General features: G+C 28.7%; 2 protein-coding genes and 1 pseudogene across 3 annotated transcripts; 1 reads left to right on the top strand and 2 right to left on the bottom strand.

Moving 5' to 3' along the window:
• The first annotated feature begins 1,409 nt into the window (after positions 1–1,409).
• LOC111305672 (uncharacterized) lies at positions 1,410–8,801 on the top strand (annotated as a pseudogene). The gene is made up of 10 exons (XR_016331023.1): positions 1,410–1,618; positions 1,695–1,802; positions 1,978–2,039; positions 2,129–2,212; positions 2,317–2,348; positions 2,467–2,548; positions 3,347–3,562; positions 6,357–6,584; positions 6,862–7,154; positions 7,898–8,801. The product of XR_016331023.1 is annotated as an uncharacterized LOC111305672 (transcript).
• Positions 8,802–8,927: 126 nt separating this feature from the next.
• Positions 8,928–11,053, bottom strand: LOC111305671 (glutathione S-transferase F9-like). Its single transcript, XM_022903400.2, has 3 exons — positions 10,866–11,053; positions 10,687–10,735; positions 8,928–9,545 (listed from the first exon to the last, which is right to left on the bottom strand). Exons 1-3 carry the CDS (start codon positions 11,007–11,009, stop codon positions 9,091–9,093), a joined length of 648 nt encoding a protein of 215 aa, XP_022759135.1. The 5' UTR covers positions 11,010–11,053; the 3' UTR covers positions 8,928–9,090.
• Positions 11,054–15,781: 4,728 nt separating this feature from the next.
• On the bottom strand, positions 15,782–19,178 carry JASON (aspartyl/glutamyl-tRNA(Asn/Gln) amidotransferase subunit). The gene is made up of 7 exons (XM_022904163.2): positions 18,922–19,178; positions 18,689–18,737; positions 18,521–18,585; positions 18,198–18,442; positions 17,327–18,083; positions 17,169–17,251; positions 15,782–16,140 (listed from the first exon to the last, which is right to left on the bottom strand). The coding sequence occupies exons 1-7, from the start codon at positions 19,087–19,089 to the stop codon at positions 16,032–16,034; spliced, it is 1,476 nt and encodes a 491-aa protein (XP_022759898.2). The 5' UTR covers positions 19,090–19,178; the 3' UTR covers positions 15,782–16,031.
• Between the last annotated feature and the right edge of the window lie 7,350 nt (positions 19,179–26,528).

Consider the following 26,528-nt stretch of genomic DNA (forward strand, 5'->3'; position numbering starts at 1 on the left):
GAAAATGTAATATAATTCTTAAAAATTTATTTATGAGAATTATATTACATTTTTGAAAATGGATTTTCGAGAATACAATATAATTATTAAAAATTCATTTTAAAAATGTCATATAATTAAACTTCTCTTGTGAATTTAATTGAACTGTTTTCTATAGGGTATTCGAGCTCGGTTAATGGACTAGCATGCATGCACACCTGTCTTGGAGGTAAGTTCTCATAAACATGGACAAAAAGATGTTTTTGGTTTTTTTGGTTTTCTAGAGTTTCAAGACAAGAACATTTTTTTTACTTATGCATGATTAAGGACTATCATATCTCTTCCATTTGTAAATATGATCAAGTAAATAGGTCCATAAATTCATATATTTTCATTTAAGTCGTTCTTAAAGGTTTTAAGAAATAAATATTTAAGAAACTCTAAAACTTATCGTAAATAGATATTCGAGAAGTTTAAAGATTTCTCAAAAATGGATTTCGATAAGTTGAAAGGTTTCTTAAACATCTATTTTTGAGAAACTTGATTTCATCTAAATCCTATCTTAAAACCTAACATATATTCACATGCATTTCAATCACAATTCAAACAAAATCAATTGAAAACAAGGTAGGAATCTTACCTTTAATAATTGGAAAACTTACAAGTGATTTAAGGGTTAATTTGATGGATTTAACATTCTTTTTATTGAGAAGTGAAGAAAGAAGAAGAAAGAATGAAAAAGGTAAGAATAAAAAATAGAAAGTGAAGGGTGGAGATGTATTTTGTTGAAGTAGAAGATTGATTTTTGAATTTGAGGTGTATTTAGAAGTGGGGTGTATAGAATAATAGATGGGATGTAAATAGAATTTTTTTTTTTAATGAATTTTACACGATGCTAAATTTTGATTGGTTAATGCATATAATAATTGTAAGTGATATGTTCCCAAATTGTTGATGGATAATATTTAAAGATTTTAATTTGAAATATATATTATAGATTGTCGATATTATTATTTTATTATATTTGTTTTATAATGTAAACTATTAATTTTATATTTAAATAATAAAGTTATGATTTTATTTTTATTTATGTTAAAGTAACATTATTAATAAAAAATAATGTTTTTTTTAATAAATTATTTTTTAAATAAATTGATAATTGTGTTAATCATTAATCATATAGTGTTTAACAAATATAATATTTATCATTTTTATATTTAGAATTTTGACACATCAATTATCCGTGGTGATGTGTTAATTATTTGTGATAAGACACAAAAAATGTTACAAATGTATAAATGATTAGGTTTATATACCTAATTAAAAAATTCGACGGAGTATGTATGACATATATTTTTAATATATATATATATATATATATATAAAAAGAGAATTAGGAGGAAATTACAATTGAGCGAAAGCTGGTAAAAAAAGCGCCGTCCAACACTCTAACTGCAAACTGCTAGTCTATGCATCACAACTAACAGCCGTACTGAATAAAGAAAACACACACACGCACAAAATCGCAAGTACACAACCAAATATCAACGCAACATTTCTCAGATGTCCGAATTGAATATATATATTTTTTCTTCAGCTGAGGATTTCATCTCTCATGGCCGCCAATGTTGCTTCAACGGTAAATCCTTTTCTTCTCCATTTTATAGTAGTTGGAATTGATTCTTTCTTTTGTATTTAATTTTGAAAATGAACAGGGAGTTAGGGATGCTACGGAGAACAGTTTGGAAAAGATCAAACGGCAGCTTGCTTCTGCCTCTGGTAGGAACTGGCTCCAAGGTCCACTTCTCAAGCGATCTGGGACTGTACGATCTTCCTCCTCTGTTTTTAATTTTATAAGTAGATTTACACTTCTAATTTCATCTAAATTTTTTATTTTATTATAAGTTATAGCTTTCATCAATTTGTTTTTATTATTTTTTTTATAAATTTTCAAGTAATCTTGTAATTTAGTATATTTACTGTACGTTGGTTTAACAGTTGAGGATATGGAATGAACGGTGGGTGATATTAGACCCCACAACGGGGAAAATGGAATACAAGTAAGCCTATTTCTATGTGTTATTTCTTTTTTGGTTTCTTTGAAACATTGAAAATTAACCTAGAAATTTCGTTGTTTTGGTTGTTTTAGGACTAGGAGGAATGAGCCAAGTGTTAAGGGAACAATTATGTTTGATGAGAACAGCACCATTGCTGTATCTCCTGTTAACTTTCAGTAAGACGATTTTCTTATCCTTGTTTAGTTGATTGTTACTATGAGTCTTGATTCTTTGGTTGAGAATTGTTATTAACATGTTTTTTTTCGTTTATTCGCTGCAGTGGACTTCCAAGGTACGGTGGCTGCTGTTTTTGTATCCAAATAGTTTCTTGACAAAAATTGAAAAGTTTTGAGGGTTTTTTTTTTTTTTTGTAATGTTATGTAGAAAAATTCCGGTGCTAAACTTGCATGCATCTTAACTTACCATTTAGATATTGGGACACCCCAGAAAAAGGACTACTTTCTTTGTGTGGAGACTCCCGGTGCTGCTAGAGCTTTGGTATCAACCTTACAGTAAGTTAGTTTTCTAAAATGTGCTGGCATTGTATCAGTCTTTTTACGATTCTTTTTTTATTGTTTCACAAGTGATATATACTTTTTTGTTAAGTTTTGATTGATCAACCGTATAAAATAATGCCATTTCTTGTGGATGATCTATGGTGGGTACTTGAGCTTCTAAGGTGATGGATTCTTCTTAGCAGAACCCAATTTGAGCTTACCTAGATAGAATCTTTTTAAAAACATCCCATGAATGTGGACTATAAATTAACATCCCATCTATTTAAACAAGTTGGAAGCAGAATTTTTTTCTTTGCTAAATTAAAAAAAATTCTAGGTTCCTCAGTTTTTGTTTAGTGTTCCTGATGCTGCAGTGCTTGGTTATAAACTTTACAGTAAGTTAGCTTTTTACAGTTTGCTGCATTATATCATTTGTTTTACTATTCTGTTTTCACACGTGATATATATATATATATATATATATATATTTGTTAAGTTTGATCAAGTGTATAATGTAATGCCATGATAAGAGAGCTTTTGTGTGTCCTTGTGCACATATCATTTTTTTGGATGATAGGTATTCTAGATGTCAAATGCCTGAAATGGTAAAAGGTTCAAATTAAAGCAAAAGCCTAATTCTTATCACTCTTTTTCATTCTTTCAAATTGTCTAATGATGATGGCTGACATGTTCTCCTGTGGTCTGGAAACCATATAATTGACGCCTTATTTTTGCAATTCTCTTTTTATATATACCGTTGACGTTATCCTTTTGTTGCTGTTTCATTGTTTTTTTCTCCCCTCCAAAAATTAGTGCAACACAGTTGGTTCTAAAGGCCCACAAAGAGGCTGTCAATTCCTTAAGCGGAATGGTTCTACAAAGTTAGGTACAGTTGTGGCTGCCAATTCTACAGCCAAGGAATGTTCTAAAGAAATTGAAGCAGCAATGCAGATCTCTTTTAGAAATGCCTTAGGATTGGTGACAAATAGACCCATTGATGGTCCAATGGATGATCTTACAATTATGAAGGTATGCCATGTGCGGTTTCTCCTTTCGAGCTCTGGTGCTCGTGGACTGTGCTTTTAACTTATTTTTACATAACTGTGCTGTACTTCCACAAAGCTGGAGCCTTATTCACAGAACTTAAAGAATAGTGGAAGTGCAAAATATTTATTCGTGATAACTTCTTTCTCTAATGTTAGGAGTTAGAAATTTGATGCTTAAAAGTTTTTACATAACTTATAGTTTCTGGAGTCAAATTATCATTTTGTAATTGAAGTGGTGAATTTTTGTCTATTATTTTAATAAGTTTGCGGTCTAGTAGATTCTCATGTAAATGTACTTGTAGCAGATTTCTTCCTAGACCTCAGGATTACGTAGAAGGGAAAAAAAAACCTAGCTTGTCTACCCTCAGTTCTTCTAGCTGTACTTAATGTAGTTGAGATAGATCAATATGTGCGTTTATATTGGTTCCTTAGGCTCTGTTGCTTTCAATAATTTACATTAATAAGTTGTCTATAATCAGGTTGCTTTGACCCAGCTTGTCTGACCTGTGGCTTGCTTGCCATATGGCATGGAGTCTTTTTTTTTTGGCGAAACATATGGCATGGAGTTGACTGTTTGCCTCAAAATATTATTTTGAAATGAAATGACATGGCTACAGAATTTGGGATGCAAATGGCAAAAAAAAAAAAAAAAAGATACAGAGAACCTTTTCAGTGATTTAAGCAAGATGGTAACAGCTTATCATTCCCCCTGTCTTCTTTTCCTTGTGCCCATCTTTGGCGGTGAGCATTGATCTAAGGAGTGATAAGTGTAAGGCTCTTACCAGGATATGACTATCTGTGCATGAAGAGAAAGAAAGAGAGAGAGAGAGAGAGAGAGAGAGAGCAATTTAAGTGTCTGTATTTTAATCTCTGTGGTCATTTTCCTATTTTTGAATCGTTGGCTGTAGCTGGATAACAGTAGTTTTAATGGTCAAACTTCTTGTTGCAGTATCCTTTTCCGGAACATGAAGCTGTTACTGTTTTCCATCCCTCTTCGTTGGATTTGGATTTGAATCCTTTAGCTGTTGGGCCCTAGGCTCTTCCTTGTGTAAATCCTGGTTTGCCAAACATGCTCAAACTATTATTTTCAGATATGTGAACGTGCACATGCATGCATGTACTACATTGATGCAGAAGCTCACTGACACAGGAGCAAAATTTTGCAGAAAAGAAAAAACCATTGACACTACTGTAGTGGGCCCTATGTAGAAAACTATTCATGTTATTGCGGCAGAAGTTTGGTTTTAAGCTTTTTATGCCTTAGTTATTTTCTTTTAAGGTTTTTTTTTCTTTTCTTTTCTGGACAGCTGATATTCGAAGGGCTAGAATTAATCTTACCAGGGTTTTTATGCTATAAAAAGTTCTTTAGTCAGCATAACTGAGCTCTCCAGTTTTATTGGCAAGAGTATTCAAGGAGTTAATCTTTCTATTCATTATCTTTAGAAAGCCGACAACCAGCCCTTTGCTTTCTATTGCTCTCTCTCAAGTCTACCCATTTCTGGTTTGGTTCTTTTCCTATTCCACTCAAATATCATTGTACCAGAATCCAGTTTCATCCGTTTCTGGCTGAGTATTGGTATTCTGAATTCTGAAATTTAGACAAAGTTTGATACCTAGACAAATATCAATGTTTCACAACCATTTTGAATCCATGAAACCTGGCCGTGCTTACACTTCTGAGTGTTTCTGCTTGTTAGATAGATCTTAAAAGTTAACTGGTTTGGCTTGGTTTCTAAAACAAAAGGTTTATACCTTCCATTATTGACCGCTCGAGGCCAAGTTGACATACTTGGCACTCCTTTATGTTCATAGGCTTTAGGCATTGTTATTTCCTTGATGGAAATATTTGGCTCTGAGCATTATGAACTTTTTCCTTCCAAGCAACCATGTTAATAACATTTTGCATGTTATAGAGGTGCATAATGGTTAAAACTCTTCATGGCACAACTTCTATTATCCCCAGTTGAGCTAGTGGAATAGCGTTTCCCACAACATGAAAACTTTGTGGCTAGCTTGGTAGAGGGTTGAGATTAGATAAGGAAATGTTAGCATTGGGAAACTGTGTAGGTGCTAGTTAGTTGTTGTTAACAGTCACTGTTGTAACTTGCACTTTACATTAGTGCAATTGATAAATATTTGCCATAGCTGGCCTATATTAATGATCGCCAAAAGTAACTACAGCTATGGTGTTATAAATGGTCTGAGAGTTGAAACATGCCCAACACCATATGGTTTTGTGTGGTTATTATGTTTTGATTTTATTGTGGGCTGACCAAATAATGGTTCTATTATTATATGATTCTCTACTTCCCTTGAAAAGAATTTCAAGTACTAAATGAGGCAGTTTATCATAATTGATGATTCAAAACCCTCATTGGCAGTGTACTGGGAAGATCCTTGGTAAATATTTAGGCCAACTGACTACAAAAGTAACTCCAGCTAACACTCTTGGATCATTGGTGTCTCTTGTTACGGTTTTCTAGATTTTAAGGTGTCATTATGAGGGCTAATTACTGTGGGCTAAACTGGAGATGGTGACGAATATTCCAACTATGCTGGTGCCGAGGAAAAAAATTGTGCCTGTTTTAGCTGTTGAACCTGGCGGATGATCCTATCCTGGTCCGACAGCTATTAAATGTATATTACATGTTGTTTGGGTCTGTTAGAAGCCTTTTCTGACTTGGCTTCTTGTCTCCTTATTGTGGTTAGTGATTGGTCAATTAAAGCATTTCATTCTACCTAGATTTGGTTTTCTGAGTGGTAGCTAAATCTTGTAGGAGACACTATGAGTCAAGGATGAGGAATTGCAGAATTTGGCTCGAGATCTTCATGCTCATGATTCAAAAATAAGAGAAATAGCTGATAAACTTTCTGAGACTGCTGAAGCTGCTGAATATGCAGCATCTGCTCCTCATACAATGGATGAACAAAGGAGAATTGCTTGTGCAGAAATTGAGAGCTTAACAAAAGATTCAGAAAAACAAAAGGAAGCATTCATGTTAAAGGTATAGCTAAAACTTAAATTGTGTAACTCTAATTTTATTGCTCGCATGTCGATGTGATGGAGTTATGAATTTAAAAGTTTAACATCCAAGAATCATATGTTTTTTGCTTCATCATTGTTCAAATCTAATTCACCTTGAGTCAGTCATGGTGCTTTTCACTTTTGAGAAGTTGCTTTTAATTGTCTTGATCATTGTTATTTAGGGATTCATGATTCCTTTTTTTAAATCTGGCTTATAATCATATTGTTTATTTGAAGTTTTTCCTTAGTGTTTATAGCTAAGGGAGTCTGAAGAAAAGCTTGGGCTCCTTAGTAAAGAAAGAGATCAGTTGATTAAGCAGAGAGACTCTGCTATGCAGGAGGCACATATGTGGCGTACTGAGCTTGCAAAAGCTCGAGAGCATGTTGTGATATTAGAAGCTGAAGTTGTGAGAGCAGAGGAGAAGGTCAGAGTTGCAGAAACTGATGCTGAAGCAAGAATAAAAGAAGAAGCGCAGAAGAAGGCAGCTGCTGTAAAGGAAAAGCAAGACCTTCTCACATATGTGAATGTGGTACAGGCACATCTCCAAAGGTTTGACTTATATTTTTAAGCATTATATCGATGGTCGTGCTTTTACCCATTTTGGAAACTTTGTAACTGTGGCTTGTATATACATTCACTTGATGAACAACACAAGCTGTTTGCAAAAAAATTTGAAATAATTGACAAGAAGAGTGAATTTGGTAATAGACCAAGCTTATCAAGAAATACTGAAGGAAACCTCGGTATCTTGCTTGAGAATGCAGATCCCTCTATTTGTTTCACATAGTCAAATAGTGTGTTTCGTGGCAATCTTTACCTAGATCAAGGGGGGGGGGGGGTGTTTAGATAGAAATCTAGGTTTGAGGGTGCATAAAAATGTGTGTTCTTTCATCCAACTTCCTTCTTCTCTACGGTTCAATATTGACATGCAAAATGAAGACAAAATAATATGTAGGTAGAGAACAAAAGGTGTTGATTAAATTCTTTTATATGGTAACACATACTGCTCTTTGTTTTTCTCCCCCTTTCGGTTGATATATCCATTTTCTCCATCTACTTTAAGCTTCTGCAAATTATTTAAAATATGCAGGTTAATGCAACAATTTAGTCAGTTAAATTTCATTTTGAGTTCAGTTATTAACATGGTTTGGTACTGCTGTTTTTATACTTGAACAATACTTAGCTTGGTTCAGTATTGTTGAGATGCTTGTCATAGAACTGAAGCTAGAAGCATAAACATACTTACTTGTGGGGTGACAAAAGTTGATGTTGCCTTGTATTTTCATTTGCAGACAACAGAGTGGCACAAAGCAAATTTTCGAGGAGAAGACCGAGTCCTCAAATACCAGTAAAAGTCCACCTGATAAAAAGGATGTTGACTTGTCAGAGAACATGGCAAAGCTTGTCTTAGCGTTTCTAGAGCAGTCCCAGTACCTTGGGAGAGTGTAGTCCACATGGTAGTGGATCAAGTTAACATCCAACCAGTTGGTGATGGTGAATGGAGTGATATTCAGGCAACAGAGGCAAGAAAAGCTGGTGTAAGAGAGATAGCCCCTGAGACAGAGGGAAGCAGCCATGATATTCCTGTTGTCAGCCCAGCAATCAATAACCACCACCAGCAAGGAGCGAACTCTTTCCACCAGCCCTGAGAAACTATTCCATATATATACACTCAATTGTCTAGAATTCAAGGCCACTTACAGGAGAAATGTAAAGATTTTTTCATATATTTTTCATTTTCTTCCTTCATCTCACTTCCAGAATTTAAGTTTTAAGCAAGCTGTTGGTGATGTTGGGGCATGTCAATGTCATCCCTTTCCCATGGAGGATGCTAACTATACTTGAATACAAGCGAGCCTTTGAATAAAGTATATGGAGGCTTGTATTAATTGTAAATTTGACAGAAGTCATTAAAGAATGGTAATATTTTGTAGCTGAAAGTTTTTGCGGTGGGGGTTTCTCTTGCAAATGGTGCACTGAATTTGAATCCCGGCAGGAACTTCTGCTGTTACCAATCAGTTTGGACTTACTGATTAATCTTCTTGTTTCTCTCGCAGCTGCATCATGTAACCATTGTTTGTTTTCATCAGAGTTCACTGTTTCGAACACAAGCTGTACTTTTATTGGCTTGTCACCAAGTATTTGGCTTAATGATAGACAGACGTATATATAGTTGAATTTATATTTGCATCTATATATTTGATGCAGTGTATTAGAATCTATAATAAGCTTTTACAAAAAATGAAGTTACTCTTAAGCTTAATGATGGTACAGCTGCTGTTGTGCAGAAGACTTCAGAAAAACAGTTGGTTCGTTGCAGTATAAAAGAAAACACCCCAATCATCATGTTATTGGATTATAGTATGGCAACATAGGATGATGATAAGTTCTCAAAACACAGATAAACCAAGATCTGAAAGCAAACAGCTAAAACAAAGTAGACCTTATTCAAAAGGCACATCTGAAATTGCCTCATTTCATATTTTTAAACAGGAGCAGAATAGAGCTGGAGAACCTTTTGCCAGGAAGGTCTGCTGCTAATATCATCCCACCAAGCACTCACATGCTTCCTGCTCTTTATCATGTATTCCTTTCCCATTGGGCCCACCAAGTACTGAGTAAATGGCAGGTGGCTAAGGTCAGCAAGGCTGAAGCAATCACCAGCTAAGTACTTGCTCTTTGACAGCCTCTCCTCATAAATATCCAGCACTTTGGCAAGCTTTTCCTCACTCTCTTCGATCAAATTTTCATCACGAGGAAACCCCAACTTGGGAGAAAACAGGATTTGAAGAGTTAGGGCGAAAATTGGAGGGTTGTAGCTTTGTGCCTCAACCTCTAGCCAATTTTCCACTAGACCCCTTTCCTCTATTGTCTTTCCCAGAAGATCAGTTCCCTGTGACTTGTATTTTTCTGCATAGTACCTAATGATGGCACGGGATTCTGCGGATCCCACATTATAAGACTCATCATTTATAAAATAAAAGTTAAAAAAAAAAAAAAAAAACTTGTAGCTAGAAAATGAATTAGGCTTCATTTGGAAGGCTTGAAGAAGGGATTCTCACCGTCCATCCAAATTTTCATCCGTCATCCGAATAAAGTATTAGATTGTCCATCTTATTAAATAGTAAGCACTTTGCCAAAGAGTAAGCACTCAAAAATTCAACTCTTCCTGGATACATAATGATGCTTAGTTGATCATATTCTTGCAATTATATATATACAGTATAGTATAGTATAATTGTCCAGTCACTATGATTAATTTTAAGTTGTAGGGAAGGGAACCCACTTTTTCCTTCCTTTTTCTATCTTCATGTAAAAGATATAATTATAGTTTACGCATAGTAGCAATTGCCTTTTAGGTTTTTTTTTTTTTTTTTTTTTTAATTTCAGTGTATTCTCATGCCCAACCCAGAAAAGTCATCCAAAAACTCTTGTTTTATTGTCATCAGAATTTCTTTTCTTTTATATATATATTTTCTCTTTTAAGTACAATCCTGAAGTCAGTAGAAAGAAACTAGAAGACTGGAAAATGAATATGAAACACTACAACAAGATGAATTGTTAGAGGCAGATTATTTCCGACATAACACTCACTTCAGTGATTTCAACTCTGATTAATATTTCATTTGATATCAAGAAAAAATTTGGTCTGCTACCCATTCTTTGTCCCTTTTTTTTTTTTTCTTTTTTTAGTTTTAACTGGTAATTTGCCTTCTCAATTATATATTGATTAGATCTCTATAAAAAATTCATAATTAACTACTCGAATTTTATTTTCCTTAAATATTTTGTCCATTAATCGGAATAGTGAAGTGACAAATACTAATCAACAAAAATATATAATATATTATGATATTATTGGTCTTTTTTTTTTTATCACATCAGTTTACAGTTATAAAAATTAGTGAGTAGGGCAAAATGCTTGATAAAAAAATTTAGGTACATGAATTATTTTTATAGGTACAGAATCGGTTAAATCAAGCCTTAACCCTTGTTTTATCTTATATTTTCTAAAAGAACCAAAAAAATTGGGGAGAAAGCATCATCTGAATTTACAGGTAAGAGAAAGGAGAGTGATTACCAAATAAAGTATAGTCTCCATCTTGAACAACAGGAACTGTTCCGAAAGGCTGCACAGAGCAGAAAAGATGAGAAGATTGTAAACATAATCTTCACTGAGAAAATGGAACATGATTATATCATTTTCAAAAACAAAATCAAAAGAAAAGAAAGGAAAAGAAGGAAAAGGTTGAAGGTGACCTGCAACTTGAGAAATTCAGGTTGTTTGTGCTCTCCTTTGAGCAAATCTACAGGGACAGTCTCAAACTCAATCTCTTTTTCAATAAGACACACAATCACACGCTTTGGGGAAGCAAAGTCCGGCCCATAAACCTTCACCACCATTGTTGTTCACTGCAAATATTTGCCAATTCTCCGATCCCCTCACTGACAATTTTCACCGCATATCACAGCCTTTATGGCCTCACCAACTTCTAGATCTGGCTGCAATGATAAGTTTTTTTAGGGTCCCCTTGTAGGTAGGTGGGACCCGGCGGCTTCATTTTTTTTTTCATGTTTAGACTTCATAATCGGGTAAACGATGATTTTTTAATTAAATTAAAATGTTTAATATTATATTTAAATTTTAAAAATTTTTAATATGATATTTAAATTATAAATTATTAATTAATATGATATTTATAAAATTATTTATTTATTATATATCATCATTTAAATAAATATATAATTATATTAAAAAATGAGTACCATATTACAAAATTATTTAAATATGTCATTAATTATAGTAGAGATTTAGTATCATATTAATTATAATTTATAATTTTGACATCACATACAAAATTCAGAGTACATTTTTGAGTTTGTTTTTAGTGATACTTTGGATTCTCATATTAAATGCAGAATTAATAATTAATTAAATTTTAATGTATTATAAAAATCTTTGTTATAATATTTTGTAGAGATACACTAAATAATACAAACTCCAGCATAAAAATATACTAGTAATTTTTTCCTTGGAATTATTAGGATTGATGTTTACGGAATTAAAGCCAAATATATTATTATATTATGACTCCGTTTGTCTTATTGAGAATATCTTTTAAAGAACAATTTTTGAAAAATGGGTTTATTTTTTTAAATTTAATATTTTTCGTTGTTTGAATAATTCTATGAAAAATATTTTTTGGTGTTTTGATTTTTTTTTAAAAAATTAGTATTTTCGTCAAAGTTATGTTTTTCACATAATTATTTAAATAATATTTTCAGATTTATCCAAGATAATAATAATAAAATATAAAAACAATTAATAATTAAAAATACAACACAATAAAATCATTATAATAATATCATACAAACTTAAAATATAATAAAATAGTTTATATATTGTTCTTACACAAAAGATAATTTGACCAAAGTTACAAATTATGTCCATAATAATATACATTGTAATATTTTATCTAAATAAAATAATTTTTAAGTGTACAAAATAGTTAATATTGTTTTTAGATATAATAAACCTACCATAACTATAATTTTCTTACAAAAGAAAGTGGTTTCCATTCAAAGAATATTAACATAACTATTAAAATAATCAAAATTATTTGTTATTAAAATATTGAAATTATTTAATATTAAAATTATTATACATTTAAATAATAATAATATTTAATATTAAACACTTAAACAAAACTATTTTATTATTTATATTAATATTTTAAAATATTTAAATTAGCATTACTTTTCTTGAAATATTATTTCTTTTAATATAATAATATTTTTAATATTATTAGTTATTATTTAAATCTAAACAATATTTATTATTAAAATAGTTACATTTTATATTGAAAATATTTATTATTAAATTATAATAAATGTATTGTTTATTTATATTTTTATTAAAATAGTAATATAAATACATTTGTCAATAAAATATAAAATATTATATTTTAAAATAAAAATATTAAAAATTGCCATATTATTAAAATAATATACTTATATTTAAATAATATTAATTATTAAAATAATAAAAAAATTTACTATATAAATATTTATTATTTATTATTAGAATATTAAGAATATTTATGTTTAATAATATGGAACATGTAAATATTTAAAATTAAAATATTAAAAAACTTTCAGTATTAATATTTTAATATTTTGTTATTTTTAATTAAAATCAAATAAAATTACTTTAGTTAGATCACATTAAGTCACAATTTAAATAATCATATTCAAAGTTCAGCTTTAGTAAAATTATAGAAATATTTAAAATCAAAATATTACAAGATTTTTAATATTAATATTTTAATATTTTAATTAAAATTAAATAAAAAAATTTTATTAAAAAATAATATTTTTGATAGGATCAAATTAAGCCCAACCTTAAAATATCATATTTAAGGTTTGGCTTGAATTATATGCTCATGAGCTTGATAAATGATCTTACTTATAAATAATTTAAAAAAATATATATTTTTTTCAAAAAAATAACCTTATTTTTTAATTGACCATTAAATCATTTTTCATTAACCAATCAATTTTCTATCAAATAAACATAAAAATATATATAAATTGTTTTCTTGTAAAACAAATAGAGTTATATGATTAAATAGTGAATTTTATTATACATTTAAATTTTTTAATTTTATATTAAAGTTAACAAAATTAAAACATTTCAATAATATAAGGATTTTTCTTCAATTTCATTACATTTTTATCTAAAAACCAATAAAATTGAAAAATAAACTGAAAAAATTTCAATGAAATTGAAATTATGGACAGAATTGAAATTTGACTTAATATAATAATAAATTTATCCTTGATCCCAATATTTTTTGGAATTTTTTAAAAATATTTTCCTGTTTAAATAGTAATCTCAATTATTGTTGCGGTTGTTGAAAAAGTAACGTGCTCCAAGGTTAAAAGATAAACACAAGAGGCTTACTACAAGGAACGAATATCCTAAAGGTGTTATTGCGCAGCGGAGAATCAGCCAGAGGTTACGTAGGTTTGTTGGCAATGAATTCAATGCTAATTGTCTTGGCATATGATAGCGAAAACCTTCCCCGCATTGCATCGCAAACACAACTAATTCTATCTAGCCTTTGTTTTTTATTACACTTTCTTTATTACTCTTTAACTTTATTCTCTTACAAGTTGCAGCCACCGCTTTCAAGGATTTGGTCGCTGTCTTGGGTGAGTACCACTAGATTTTGACATCAACAATAATTGTAGGGTATTGAACATATTTTAAGTTTTGAATGAAAATAACAGCTCATTAGTGATCATACTATTTTTCTTATTTATGCAAGATGTAATAATCAGTTAAACTATGGGGCATAATGAATCTAAACTTTAAACCGACCGTACTAAATAAGTAAAAAAAAATTATAAATCTACATTTAAAGAAATTTAAATAAAAATAATTTAAATTTAAAATCAATTCGATTCAAATCCCTAATAATTCAAGCCTAATATTAAAACTAAAATTAATGAATTTTTTTATTAAGAACTTAATTATCAATGTTATTTTAATACAAATTCAAAGTTGATTTAACTCAAAACAACATGATTTCTAAAACTATCAAATTAAAAATGACGCAAACTCAAAACTAGAGACGGTAACGGGTCGGGATAGGGTGGATTTTTACTCGTTCCGAACCTGATCCGAAATTGTATAAACAGTACTCGATTCGATCCGAAATTAATAAAATTTTATTTTTTAAAATATAAATATATAAAAATATATATAAATAAAAAATTAAAAAATAAAATTTTATATAATATTAGATCGGATGGGGTCGGATTTGTCTAAAACTCAAACCCGACCCGACCCCATTCTTCTTTAATAATATCCAACCCAAAATCCAATTTAAAAAAAAAAAATTGATCCTACAAGATCGGATCAAATCGAATTAAAATCTGTCAATTCCGAATTGGACAACCAACCCTATTCAAAACTATCTTGACCCAACGTGATAGCCTATCCTTTTACCACTTTTAGTTAGAAGCCTTTAATTTAAGACCCATCTTTTTGCCACTTCTAATTAGAAGCCTTTAATTCTCCAATTGAGTTCCTAATTGTCTCGTTTTATACATTTATATACTTCTATGGTTATTAATCAAGGAATTGAAATCATTAATACCATTCAATTGCGCACGTCAGAACAAGTTTAAAAGGACGCTGATCAACGAACCAACCAATTAAAGAGTCACTTTGCGTTGACGTGGAGAAAAATGCGAAGTCTCCAAAAACCTCTTGCATACTATCGGACCATTTAATATTTTTGATATACCAAAATACATATCAAATTTAACCGTATACAGCAAAAATGAAAAAAGAAGAAAAAAAAAAACTTTTCATGTAAATTATGACACTATTCTTTTACCATCATGCTTACAATCAAATTTTCTTTATAAAAGTATTTGCCTTTCAAAAATCAATTCAATGTCTATTATATATTTTTAATTGATTATTATAATATATATAACATATTTTATATTATCATATGTCATATTCATGTCCTAATTTTTTAAAAATTATCATATTGCAATGTTTGTGTCTTATCATACTCTATTGCGCTTCATAATCTAATTCATACCCAAAAATCAGAAATGAACGAAGATTAGGCTACGTTCAATGACAATTAAATCAAGCCACCAGATTAGTCCCAATGACTCGTAAGCTTCCTTTCGACTATGAAGTTTGGGGTCTAAATCTAGTCCAAGCTCCCACAAACCTCAATGGCCATCTGCCAACTTGAACCTCAATTTAACCCAACTCGATTGCTGCATCTACCAGTAGCTCGTTCTCCCTAATCCTCTTATTTGCACGTGAAAAGTAACTTACTGTATACTTATACAATCCTTTAATCCTGTGAATGTTATTGAGAAAGGGCAAGACTTAGCATAATAGCGACACCGGACATGCAAGAGACCACTACCATATTAGCAACACATGACAATTAACACTTTTCCACATCAAATTGGTACCACCCAATTTATACAACACCCCCTGGCCTCCAGTAATCTAGTAAGTACCATAAAATGGTAGCAGTATGACTAGAAAATTTTGAGTTCGGTTTTAAGGACAATGTAATGCAACTTTGGTAGAAAATGATGTATAAAACCATGGTGCCAAGTATTACACAATGATATTAAAAACATTTAAACAACTTTTTATAATTTGAATCACTGATATACATTTCAACAAGCAGATCCTCATCCTGTTGACATGACTATTAAAACAGCATGATTCCCAAGAAAAGTTTCCTTAAATGGCTCAAGGCAAATCTGCCATTGTATTTCATGATTTAGACCCTTCTTTCTGGTTTTAAAGGACTCAATTAGATCTAGGCTCGTTAAATGCGAAATTGAGATTCAATGGAAAATTGATATTGCTGATCGTCAGAATGAAACAACCGACTTGGAATGTGGGGAAGGCCTCAGCTGAGACAGAGCTGTATCGCTTTCATCAGTCTCATCAAGAGCCATCGGTGTCTGGTTAACATGCTTCCTGTAATTAAAACAAGCAATCATAATTGGTGTTGAAACAGCTGGTATAGTGAATTAGCATTATTAATTAATAAAATCATTTCAACTCCGATCTGAATAATGTACCAATATTGGAAGGGACTTGTTAGAGTCTTCCCAACATTAAAATCACAATGAAATAATCCTCTTCCATCTGTTTTGACTTCATCTACAATGTATTATCCAGCAAAAAGGTCACCTTCAACAAAAATATTAAATATAAAGCCATTCCTACACTTTGTTTACATTGGCCAACAATGGGGTCAAAGAAGTAGACATCCCACCCAAAGGTGTCCCAAAAACAGTTCATATCAAAAGTAGGTAAATGCTTGTGCAAGCGTTTTAATTATATTATAGGGTTTATAATTTGTTCCTTCTAGAACTAGCTACTAGTGTTTTTATAATTTTATAGGAACAGTGCTAAAAGCATAGTGATGTAACAAAGTATTAAATGCCATTCTTACAGGTACTTCCACCATTGCACACTCTCAGTTTTCAAACAGACATTGTTGCCAGAAAAATGACTTTAGCTTCACACTGGAGACCCCAGAAGCTAGACTGGCCATTTTGAATGTTAATTGTACATTTTTGTTGACAACATACTCTGTCAAAGCAAAGTTAATGTAATATTTTAACTAGTAAAAGAATAGGAACTTTAGATTAAAGTCAATCAATATGATCCTCCTTTATATTTTTTTATATAATATAACTATATATTAAAAATCAACTCAGCAACAAAATATTTAGGAAAATAGAAAACAAGAAAAAGAGAAACAGGAATTGTTGCTCACTTACAAAAAAAAAAAAAACATAGCTAGTAGTATGCAACAACATCTCAAGTCCAATTTAGGCATACAGAAAGTAGATATTGGTGGAGTTACAGAGTGTATTACTAGCCAGACCAGGAAATTTGTTAAGAAGAGGATTTGAAGTAAACTATTATCCATCAAATTACAACAATATAAAATAGCGTCATAGACAATGAATTTGGCAAGCAAAAAGCAAGCATACCTCTGAGAGATAAGACTCTCGTCAGACAGTGCCTTTTCCAGCCTCTCCTCAAATGGGGTTGCATGCCAACTGACTTTCTGATCCTGCAAACAGAACAAGCATCCATCATTTTACAGATCTATTCTGCACGAACAAAAGCAGCCAGAAAAAAGATTTACCTCCTTGTATTTATTAGTTGAATTTGGGATTCCATTCCCATCCCACCACTTGGGCGAGATATGGGAAGACTCATCCTCATTCCAGTGAGCAGCAACCATACCAATGATGGGCCTGTCCCCAAGGGTTCTACCAAAATGAGGTTTTTGGGTAGAAGTAGCCTGAAAATTTTTATAACGATCATCGATGTTATACTGTTTCGGCTTCAGCCAAGAAGACAAGCTTCCTTCCTCCTCTGACTCTTTCACAAAAGAAGTTTGTTTTACTCCCACTTCCAGCTCGGGGGTGGCATTTTCTGGTTGTTCAGGACATTCTTTCAGATCACTGAACATCTGTTTGGAGCTAAATGGTTCTTCCTTCATTGCATTCAACATAGAGGCATTTTCGACTGGATTCAAAACCGAATGAACGTATTGAGACCTGATCCTAGTCTTCCCATTTCCCAAGGTTTCTAGATTTGAGGGAAAAACAGTTCCAGGGGTTTGCATTTCATCAGAAAGCTTTAATGGGGTTGGATATGGCGAGGGCTTGGATGCACTTTGATAACCTAGTAATTCAAGTTTCTGTGGATTTTGACCACCATTTTCAGACTTGGAAGAAGATGCATCAGATTCACATTCAAAGCGCACGGACTTGTTCCTTCCATAAGCGGAAGTTGAAACAATATCAATCTTGACTGTTTTATCAACACTCATCAACTCACTACCTACGGTAGAACCCATAGAGAGCCTCCCAGTGTTTGCAGCATTCGATACACAGCTATAAAAGAAATGGAACCAATCAATTATCCGGCAGCTTCACAATTTCGTGAAGATGAATCAGAAGGGTACAGAACAAAAAGCAGACGACATTAAAAGAATTCATCCATAAAACCTGATAGGTGTATTTTCTGGAGAATCAGACCTCCTCTCCAATGCCTCGAAAAGCTTGATAGGAGTAGGGGGCTGATCAGATTGCTTATCCTGAAACTTATCAATGGATGTGTTTGGAAGCCAAGAACGAAATTTGGAAGTCTCTGAATCTCCAGCACAAGGCGGGGATTGTTTAAACTTCTGAGACGCTTTGCGAATTTCAGCTGGAGTCTCAGGTATTGTGCCACAAGCTTTAAGGAATTTTGCCTAAGAGGAGGTAAAAATTGGGATTCGCATTGAACATACAAAGCAACCAATCTAAATCGAATAGCTCGATGAACATACCTCATCCTTGAGACCTTTATCGATTTTTGGAGACTCCAAATCATTGGACGGATAATCTCCTTTCTCTTTTAGGACCAAATAAAGGGAAAATTGAAGTTTGAGGAAAGAAAATGTTGAAATTAGCTAATTCCACAAATATACCAGAGAATTTAATATAGATAGATTTACCTTCGTCAAGAAAGAGAGATGATAATCGATTTCGAGAAACTGCACGCTCCTGCTTACCCAAACAACAAATACAAAACCAACTTTTCATTATCCTAAAATTTGTTGAAGTTTTTCTTCTCTTTAGAAATATAAAAGACCAGGAAAGAAAGCCTTTCTTGAATTTGATTTTCTCAGGAACCAAACAGAAGAAAGATAAAACTGGAAAGAAAATGAAAAAAAAAATGAAAACGTACGGTGGATTTGGAAGAGGAGACGATGTGAGGGCGGGAGCGATCGTCTCTGTCGCGAAAACATCCGAAGAAACATCCCATGGCTCTGCACACCGTACGATCAAGAAATCTCACCAATGACCTTGTGATTATCCCCAACCCTAACTCTCGATTCAGCAAATCACATACCATTTATTTTATCTGATTTTTTGTTTTGGGATTTTTTCTTAATCACTGATTTATCAGAGAAAGTGGAGAGTTGCTGCGTCGTTTTTTGAATTTTGAAATACAACAAAACGAGGGAAAGATTATTAGAAAAAAAATATAACGCTTCAGCTTTTATCTTCTCAACTGTCTATAATTTATTTGCTACTCGCTTTTTCAGACTGACACGTAGACAATGTTAAATTGATAGTAGTGAATTACGAACTTAGTCCCATGCGCAGTGCTAGAAGTGTGTTAGGGGTAGCGAGTAGATTCTAGGTTGTAAATTTGAACAGGTGAATCTTCCAAAGAAGGAATGTCTTTTCCTTACCAATTTTTTACTCTCACTAATAACGCTTATTAGGCTCATAATTTCTCTCGAACTCTTTTATCATTATTTCAATATTATTTAGTAGCTTCTTCAAAAACAATTTTTTGTAATAATACTTTTTTTTTCTTATAACACGATACTTGGTATTGTTTTGGATGGAATTAATATCTTTCTCAGATAATAAAGAGAACTATATTATCACCTGTTAATATTTTTTATTTAGTCTATGCTTTAATCGTCAATAATTTATAAAATTATAAGGAGAACTATATTATTATCCGTTATTTTTTTTATTTAGTCTAAACTTTCTTTTGATTTTATATGTTTTTATTTTGAGAACAAAAGTCTCTCTTTAATTTATATTTTTCACTTAAAAACTCGTAATTTAGTTTGATAAAGTTGATCTATTTTATTTGTTTTCATTTATTAAAAATATATAAAAATATTATCAAATAGTTTTTTAATATTTCATAAGATTAAATATAAAAATGAACCATATACTATTTATTTTTGTCGGTTTGATACTTAAAAAATTAAAATTTTTAGTTTGATATTTTAATTTTTTATTTTATCATCTACTTTAGTATATAAGATTAACAGTCAGTCAACTTATTAATATAGCATGAACATTCAATGGATGATGATATGTATAAAAAAAATAAAAGTAAACACTATATCATGAGTTGCCACGCTAACATTAAAATAAATTTTTTAAAATAAATTTTTTTAAATTTGAAATATTTTAAAAATTAAAAAAACTATTTAAAAAAATTTAAAAATATGTGAAAACTTAAAAAATCTCAAAAATTTAATAAAAAAATCCAAAATTTTTTTGAAAAATAAAAAAGAAATGAAAATTTTTTAAAAAATAAAATTTTCTTAAAATTTAAAAAATTCATAAAAACTTTAAAAAATTGAATATAATAAAATCTAAAATTTTTAAAAAATTTTGTAAATTTTTTTTAAAAAATTATGAAACTTTTTCAATTTTTTTAATGTTACAATTGTAATATTTTATATATTTTATGAATTTTTTTGGATTTTTATTAAAATTTTAATTTTTTTATTTTATTTTTAAAAATTTTTAAAATTTTTTAAAAATTTTTTAGCATATTTCAGTTTTTTCAAAATTTTTAATTTTTTTAGAATTAAAAAAAATTTATAAATTTTTATATTTTTTAAAATAATTTAGATTTTTTTAATTTTCAATTTGTTCAAAAAAATTTAGATTTTCTTATTTTCAATTTTCTAAGATTTTGTAATTTTTTTTTAATTTTAAGAAAATTTTATTTTTATTAAAATTTTCATTTTTTGGATTTTTAATAAAATTTTGAGATTTTTTAAGTTTCAATAATTTTTAAAAAATTTTATAATTTCTAAAAGTATTTTATATTTGATAATTTTTTAAAATATGAAATATTTTTAGAAATGTTTTGAATTTTTCTATTAAAGCTAATGGGAGAATTGATAATACACCATTGATTGATTTTTTGACTCATGTAAGCGTTTTATTAATTATTAATGTCATATTACAAGTTGATTAATGATATTAGTTCGAAATTTCAAATTAAATGACGAAATTAAAATTCAAATACTAGATTAATAATTTTTATTTTTTTAGGTGTTAAACTAACAAAAAATATATAATATAAAAGTTATTTTTATATTTAACTCTATTTTAAAATACTTTTGCATTAAGTTTGCATAATGCCGTTTTAGTTTTTCTTTGTAGCACTTTTAAAATAGATATACTTGAAGACCAAACAATCCTTTAATATTTTAATTAATTGTTATCAGTTGTATAGATTATTAATTTCAGTTAATACGATTCATTGCTAACAACTCCAAATAAAAAATATTTAGTTAATTTTTTGTTTTATATATCAAAAATTGAATTTTTATTCTCGCCAAAAAGATATTTTTTTATTTTTTTCTTCTTTTCGATATTTATTATATGAAAATTAAAAAACAACGCATATTATTATGAATTTAATCCATTAGATTATAACTCTTTTTACCAAACGAAAATTTAGTGTGATTTTTTTTTCACATACTAATTTGTCTATGCTCATATACTGATATATCCATTTAATAATTCGTATATTTATATTTATAAAATAATAAAAATTTATATAATTATATTTTTTATACAAAAATTACATATTATCATTTATATGAATGTAAAAAAAATATAAAATATATTTTTATTTTTTAAAAATTTATATATAATTTTAACTTTTATAAATTTTTTGTATAAAATTTATATCTTTTTTAATTACCTAATCTACTAGTAACATCTTTCATGACCTTCATCACTCATAAAATTGGAAAGATCGAATCAAATTAAATGCATGGTGGCCAAGTTAACCATTAACCTTTTCCCACTTATAAGTGTTCCCAAATCCCAATTTTGGGAAAAAAAACAAAAAGGATTTTTGTGAATAAAATTAATCTTAATTAATATAGTTAGCATAAGAAGAAAGGCCTCTAATTTCAGGTAAAGTTCACCTCATTTCCTAAATATATAGTTAGCTTCTTCTTCCATTTTTTTTCCCAAACAGAGGTATGTACAGTAAGTAAGTTAAAAACCTAGATGCCGTAGAAAAAAAAAAGTCACTGACCTTTGTTTATTATATATTCAGAATCAAATTACACCAATATAAAATTAATTAATTTTATATTTTTATAAAACTTTGATATATGCTTAATATTTTAATAAATTAATCTTTAAATTTAACAACGCAATTGTACCTATCATACAAATAAAGTTTTAAATTGATTAAGAAATAATATTTTATATATATATATGTGTGTAACAGTTAAAATTTTTTATATCGAATAAGTAATTAAATATTTATAATTAACTCAAAATTTGACGTGCATGATTTAAATTAATAAAGTATAAAATAAAATAGTCAAATTAAATAAATATAAATTACATAAAAAATTATAAAAAAATGTAAAATTAAGTGGATCCCTCTCTCTATATACATTACTAACACAGACACAAGTGGAAATGCAATTAGCGAAGATGTAACACCAAATTCCACGATTGAAAAGACTAATCTCCTTTTTTGAATCCCTAATTTCATCCATAATATATGTCACCATTGCCCGTGAATCCCTGTGCCTTCGGCTTTAGATGTAATTGGTAGCTCATCACTCTCAAACATCACGTTCTAACCTATTAAAAGCAATCTCAATATCCTCCTTGAAGCTACAACCCAAATAGCCACGCTACCCAAATTTTTCATCGTCCCCATCCTTCATTCATAGATTGGCATACACCTTCGCATTGAATATTAAAAAATTCAATTCAATCACATCCTCTGTTCCTCTACACCAACACAAGTAACATATTACATTGAATATAAATATATTCATATTTTCAAATTAAATGTGTTTATGGTTGGACCAATTAAACTAAACTCAATTGACATCTTTAAAAGCTTATTTAAGGTTGAGTCCAACCCAATCATAAAAGCTAGTTTAGTTACTTTATTATTATTATTATTATTATTATTATTATTATTATTATTATTATTATTATTATTATTATTATTATTATTATTATTATTATTATCGAGTTGAAAAAAAAATAGTGAATCCATCTCTTCCCTTTCATAATCAAGTCATGTATATTTCTAGGATTCTCACTAACCACAAACTTTATGGTTGTCCTTTTAGAAAGATATATTAGGGAAGATACAATGAAGAATAGATCTAAATTTTCAAGCTCGAATTTGATTTAAGATATTTATTAAATAACAATAAAAATTATTTTTATTTAATTTTAATTTTAAAATATATTAAATAGATATTAAAATATTAATATTGTATTAATATTTCTTATTTAAAAAAGTCATGTTTTTAAAGCTTTATGGGCTGGGCTTGAACACAAATTAAAAAAAATCAATCGAGCCTGACCCACTTGACTCAGGTTTATTGTGGCTCTCAGTCAGTGTCATTGTAGGTTAGGAACATGATAGCTGGACATTCTTGCTGTATGGTTTTGAGATTAGATGACCCAAATTTTATTGTTGGGCTTCCAAATTTCATTTCCTTATATTCGCAATGCCTAATCTTATCTTATCTAAAATGTTTTATACTAAAATAAGTTGATCCCTTCATTTTAAAAAAATATATAAATAAAAAATTAGTAATTTAGGATTTTTGTAAGAATTTTTATTAGTACACGAGAAATTGTGAATAGGCATGCAGGAGTAAGTTTTCTTTTTATTTTTTCCCCTAAATTTTAGATCAAATGATTACAGATGCCTACCTGGCCTTCCATCATTTGCATGTTTTTATCTCAAATATTAGACTACTCCTAAATTCATAAAAAAGATTGCTTAAAAATAAAAAAAAATTCATAGACTAAAATTAAATTATAATTTAAGTTCTTATTTTTTATTTTTTATTGTAATTAATTAAATTTTATTTATTTTCATCCAATTGAGCCACCAAATATCTATTCTAACTTAATGAAGCCTTTAATTGGAGAAATTAATCATGTAGATCATGTGATTGTGATAATCGTTAATTCATTTTTGTTTAATTAAAAATTCAATTGAATGAAAATAAAAATTTAATGGTTTTATTGGTTATAATAAAATGATAGGAGCTTAGATGATAAGTTAATTTTAATTTAAAAGATTTTTTTTTATATTTAAGCTTAAAAAGTTTAAAATTTTCTTAGCTTGTAAAAGAGGTATATGACAAGGTTCTTATCTACTACTATTTTTTTTTTTAATTTTAAATTTCAGATTAAATAAGGAGAGGAAACTCTTTCTATCCTTTGTTCATCTTACTAAATATTAGAAGCCTGTAAATTAAATTGAAGATTGCCAATGAGCTTAAATAAGATGTCATGAGATCTGTTGCGCTTGAAAGGTGATCACGAGGCATAATTTCTTTTTAAAAGTAAATAAAGTAAGCAGATTAATAACGAATTTTAAGATTAGATTAAAAAATTAAGTTGAATATTTAATCTTAAAAAATTGGCCAAAAAGCAACGTTGGAAAGCAATTATTTAAGGACAAAGACCAAGAAATGGAAGTATCATTGCCATATTTCTTTTTGTTACTTTCAGTAATATTCTCATCCCACTTTGATTATTAAAATCAAATTGAATAATTAATCTTAAAACTTTGGCCAAAAGCAACAGTGAAGAACAATTATAAAAGGACAAAGACCAAGACATGGAAGTAATATTCTCTTCCCACTTTGATTAATTTATGCAGCATATATATGTTTCGCGGCCTGCCTGTCCTTTTTGCTTTCCAGCTTTCGGTGAGAAAACATTAATAAAATATTTACTATATATTCTTTATTTCTTGGTAGGATATTGGAAAAAGGAAGAGAGAGAGGATAAATTCAAAGAGTTTGATATGTTTGTTGTGGCAAACTGCTTAAAGTATTCACTACTTCAAAACTCACCAAATTCATAAACCAAAATTATTTTTGTTAGCAAGTTTAAACTTAATTAAATTAATTCATGTAATTATGTTAAAAAATGATATTTAATATATTTAAATTCAAACTTTCAGTATTTATAATTTATTTTTATTTCCAAACTATAGTTTTATTTATAAAAAATTATTTTCCTCTGTGTATATATATTACTGTACATGTATTGTGAACCATTTTTTCTTATAGTGAGATAACCTTTTGGTTCTTATTAATTTATTACCCTTTTTTTTTGTTTTGGAAATAAAAATGCAAAAAATGTTTAAATGATTTTAATAAATTTAAATGAAAATTAAAATTCATGTTTTGCATGAAATGAAATAGATGTGATATGTCTTTTATAATTAGCTCATTTAATTTAATTTTTTTTATAACTAGACTTAAGAAATTAAAACTAAAAATAAATAGCATAAGATGCTGTTGCATTTAAAAAAAAAACTTAGGTTGAAAAAATGCATTTAAAAAATATGATAAGAAAAATATGTTTAGAAATTTTAAATGTTTGATATTTTTATTAAAAAAAATACTATATGAAATTAAAATGTTTAAAAATATATATAACAATAAAATATTTAAAATATAAGAATAATGCCAATGAAGCCTTGAGTTAATGGTTAAGAAGAGATTTTTGAATCTTAAGATTTAATATTTAAATTTTACTGTATGTGAATTTGGTTATCTAGTTATATTATAATTTGTTAGTTGATTATTTAATGATTTAATTTGATAATAATATAATAATTGATTATGTAATATTTAATTATGATTGCAAAAATTTTAAAATATAAAATAATATAATAAATTATTTTTTTTAATCTCAAACACATTATATATCTATTTAATAAACAACTAATTTATATATAAATCTAATGAAACACGTCTCAATACTCTATTTCCATTCAAACTCCACAATTTTTTTATTTTATTGTTGCTTCTTCTCCATCATTGCCAAGGTTTTTATGTCATTTCATGATTTAACATGGAATTTCCATCTCTTGCAATATGTTTCGTTCGCGGAATGAAATAAACGAATAATGAAATAGGTTTTTGTGTAAATAAAAAAAAAAGAAATAGAATAAGTATATATTACGAAGTTTAATTCATTAGAATAAATAGAGAATAAATTAGTATTAATATGTTTGGTTAGTTCAAAAAATATGGTTGAAATAAGTTTAAAATACCATTTTACCTTTATATTAAATTAATTATATTTTATTATAAAAATAATATTAATCATAATTAATTAATAAAAATTAATTAACTCCATTCTTTCTTTTTATTAATTATTAATTAATTAACAAACAATAATTAGTAATCATAATTAATTAATAAAAACAAAATTTTCCATAGCTAACTAATAAAAATAATATTTACCCTAAAAACTAGAATAAAAGATTATTAATATATTAAAATTAAAAAAACTTTAATTTTAATACAATATAAAATGATATTTAATTTAAATAATAATTAATATAATTTAATTAATTAAATTAAATAATATAAAATAATAATAAATTATAATTAATCTAATAAAGTAATTAATTAATTTATATTACTTAATTAAGTTGATATTAATATTAATTAATTTAATACTTATATTATTTAATATTATTTAATGAATGAAATT

The sequence above is a fragment of the Durio zibethinus genome, chromosome 21, assembly GCF_047325235.1.
Source record: "Durio zibethinus cultivar Kanyao isolate XHJ-2024 chromosome 21, ASM4732523v1, whole genome shotgun sequence".
Lineage (NCBI taxonomy): Eukaryota > Viridiplantae > Streptophyta > Magnoliopsida > Malvales > Malvaceae > Durio > Durio zibethinus.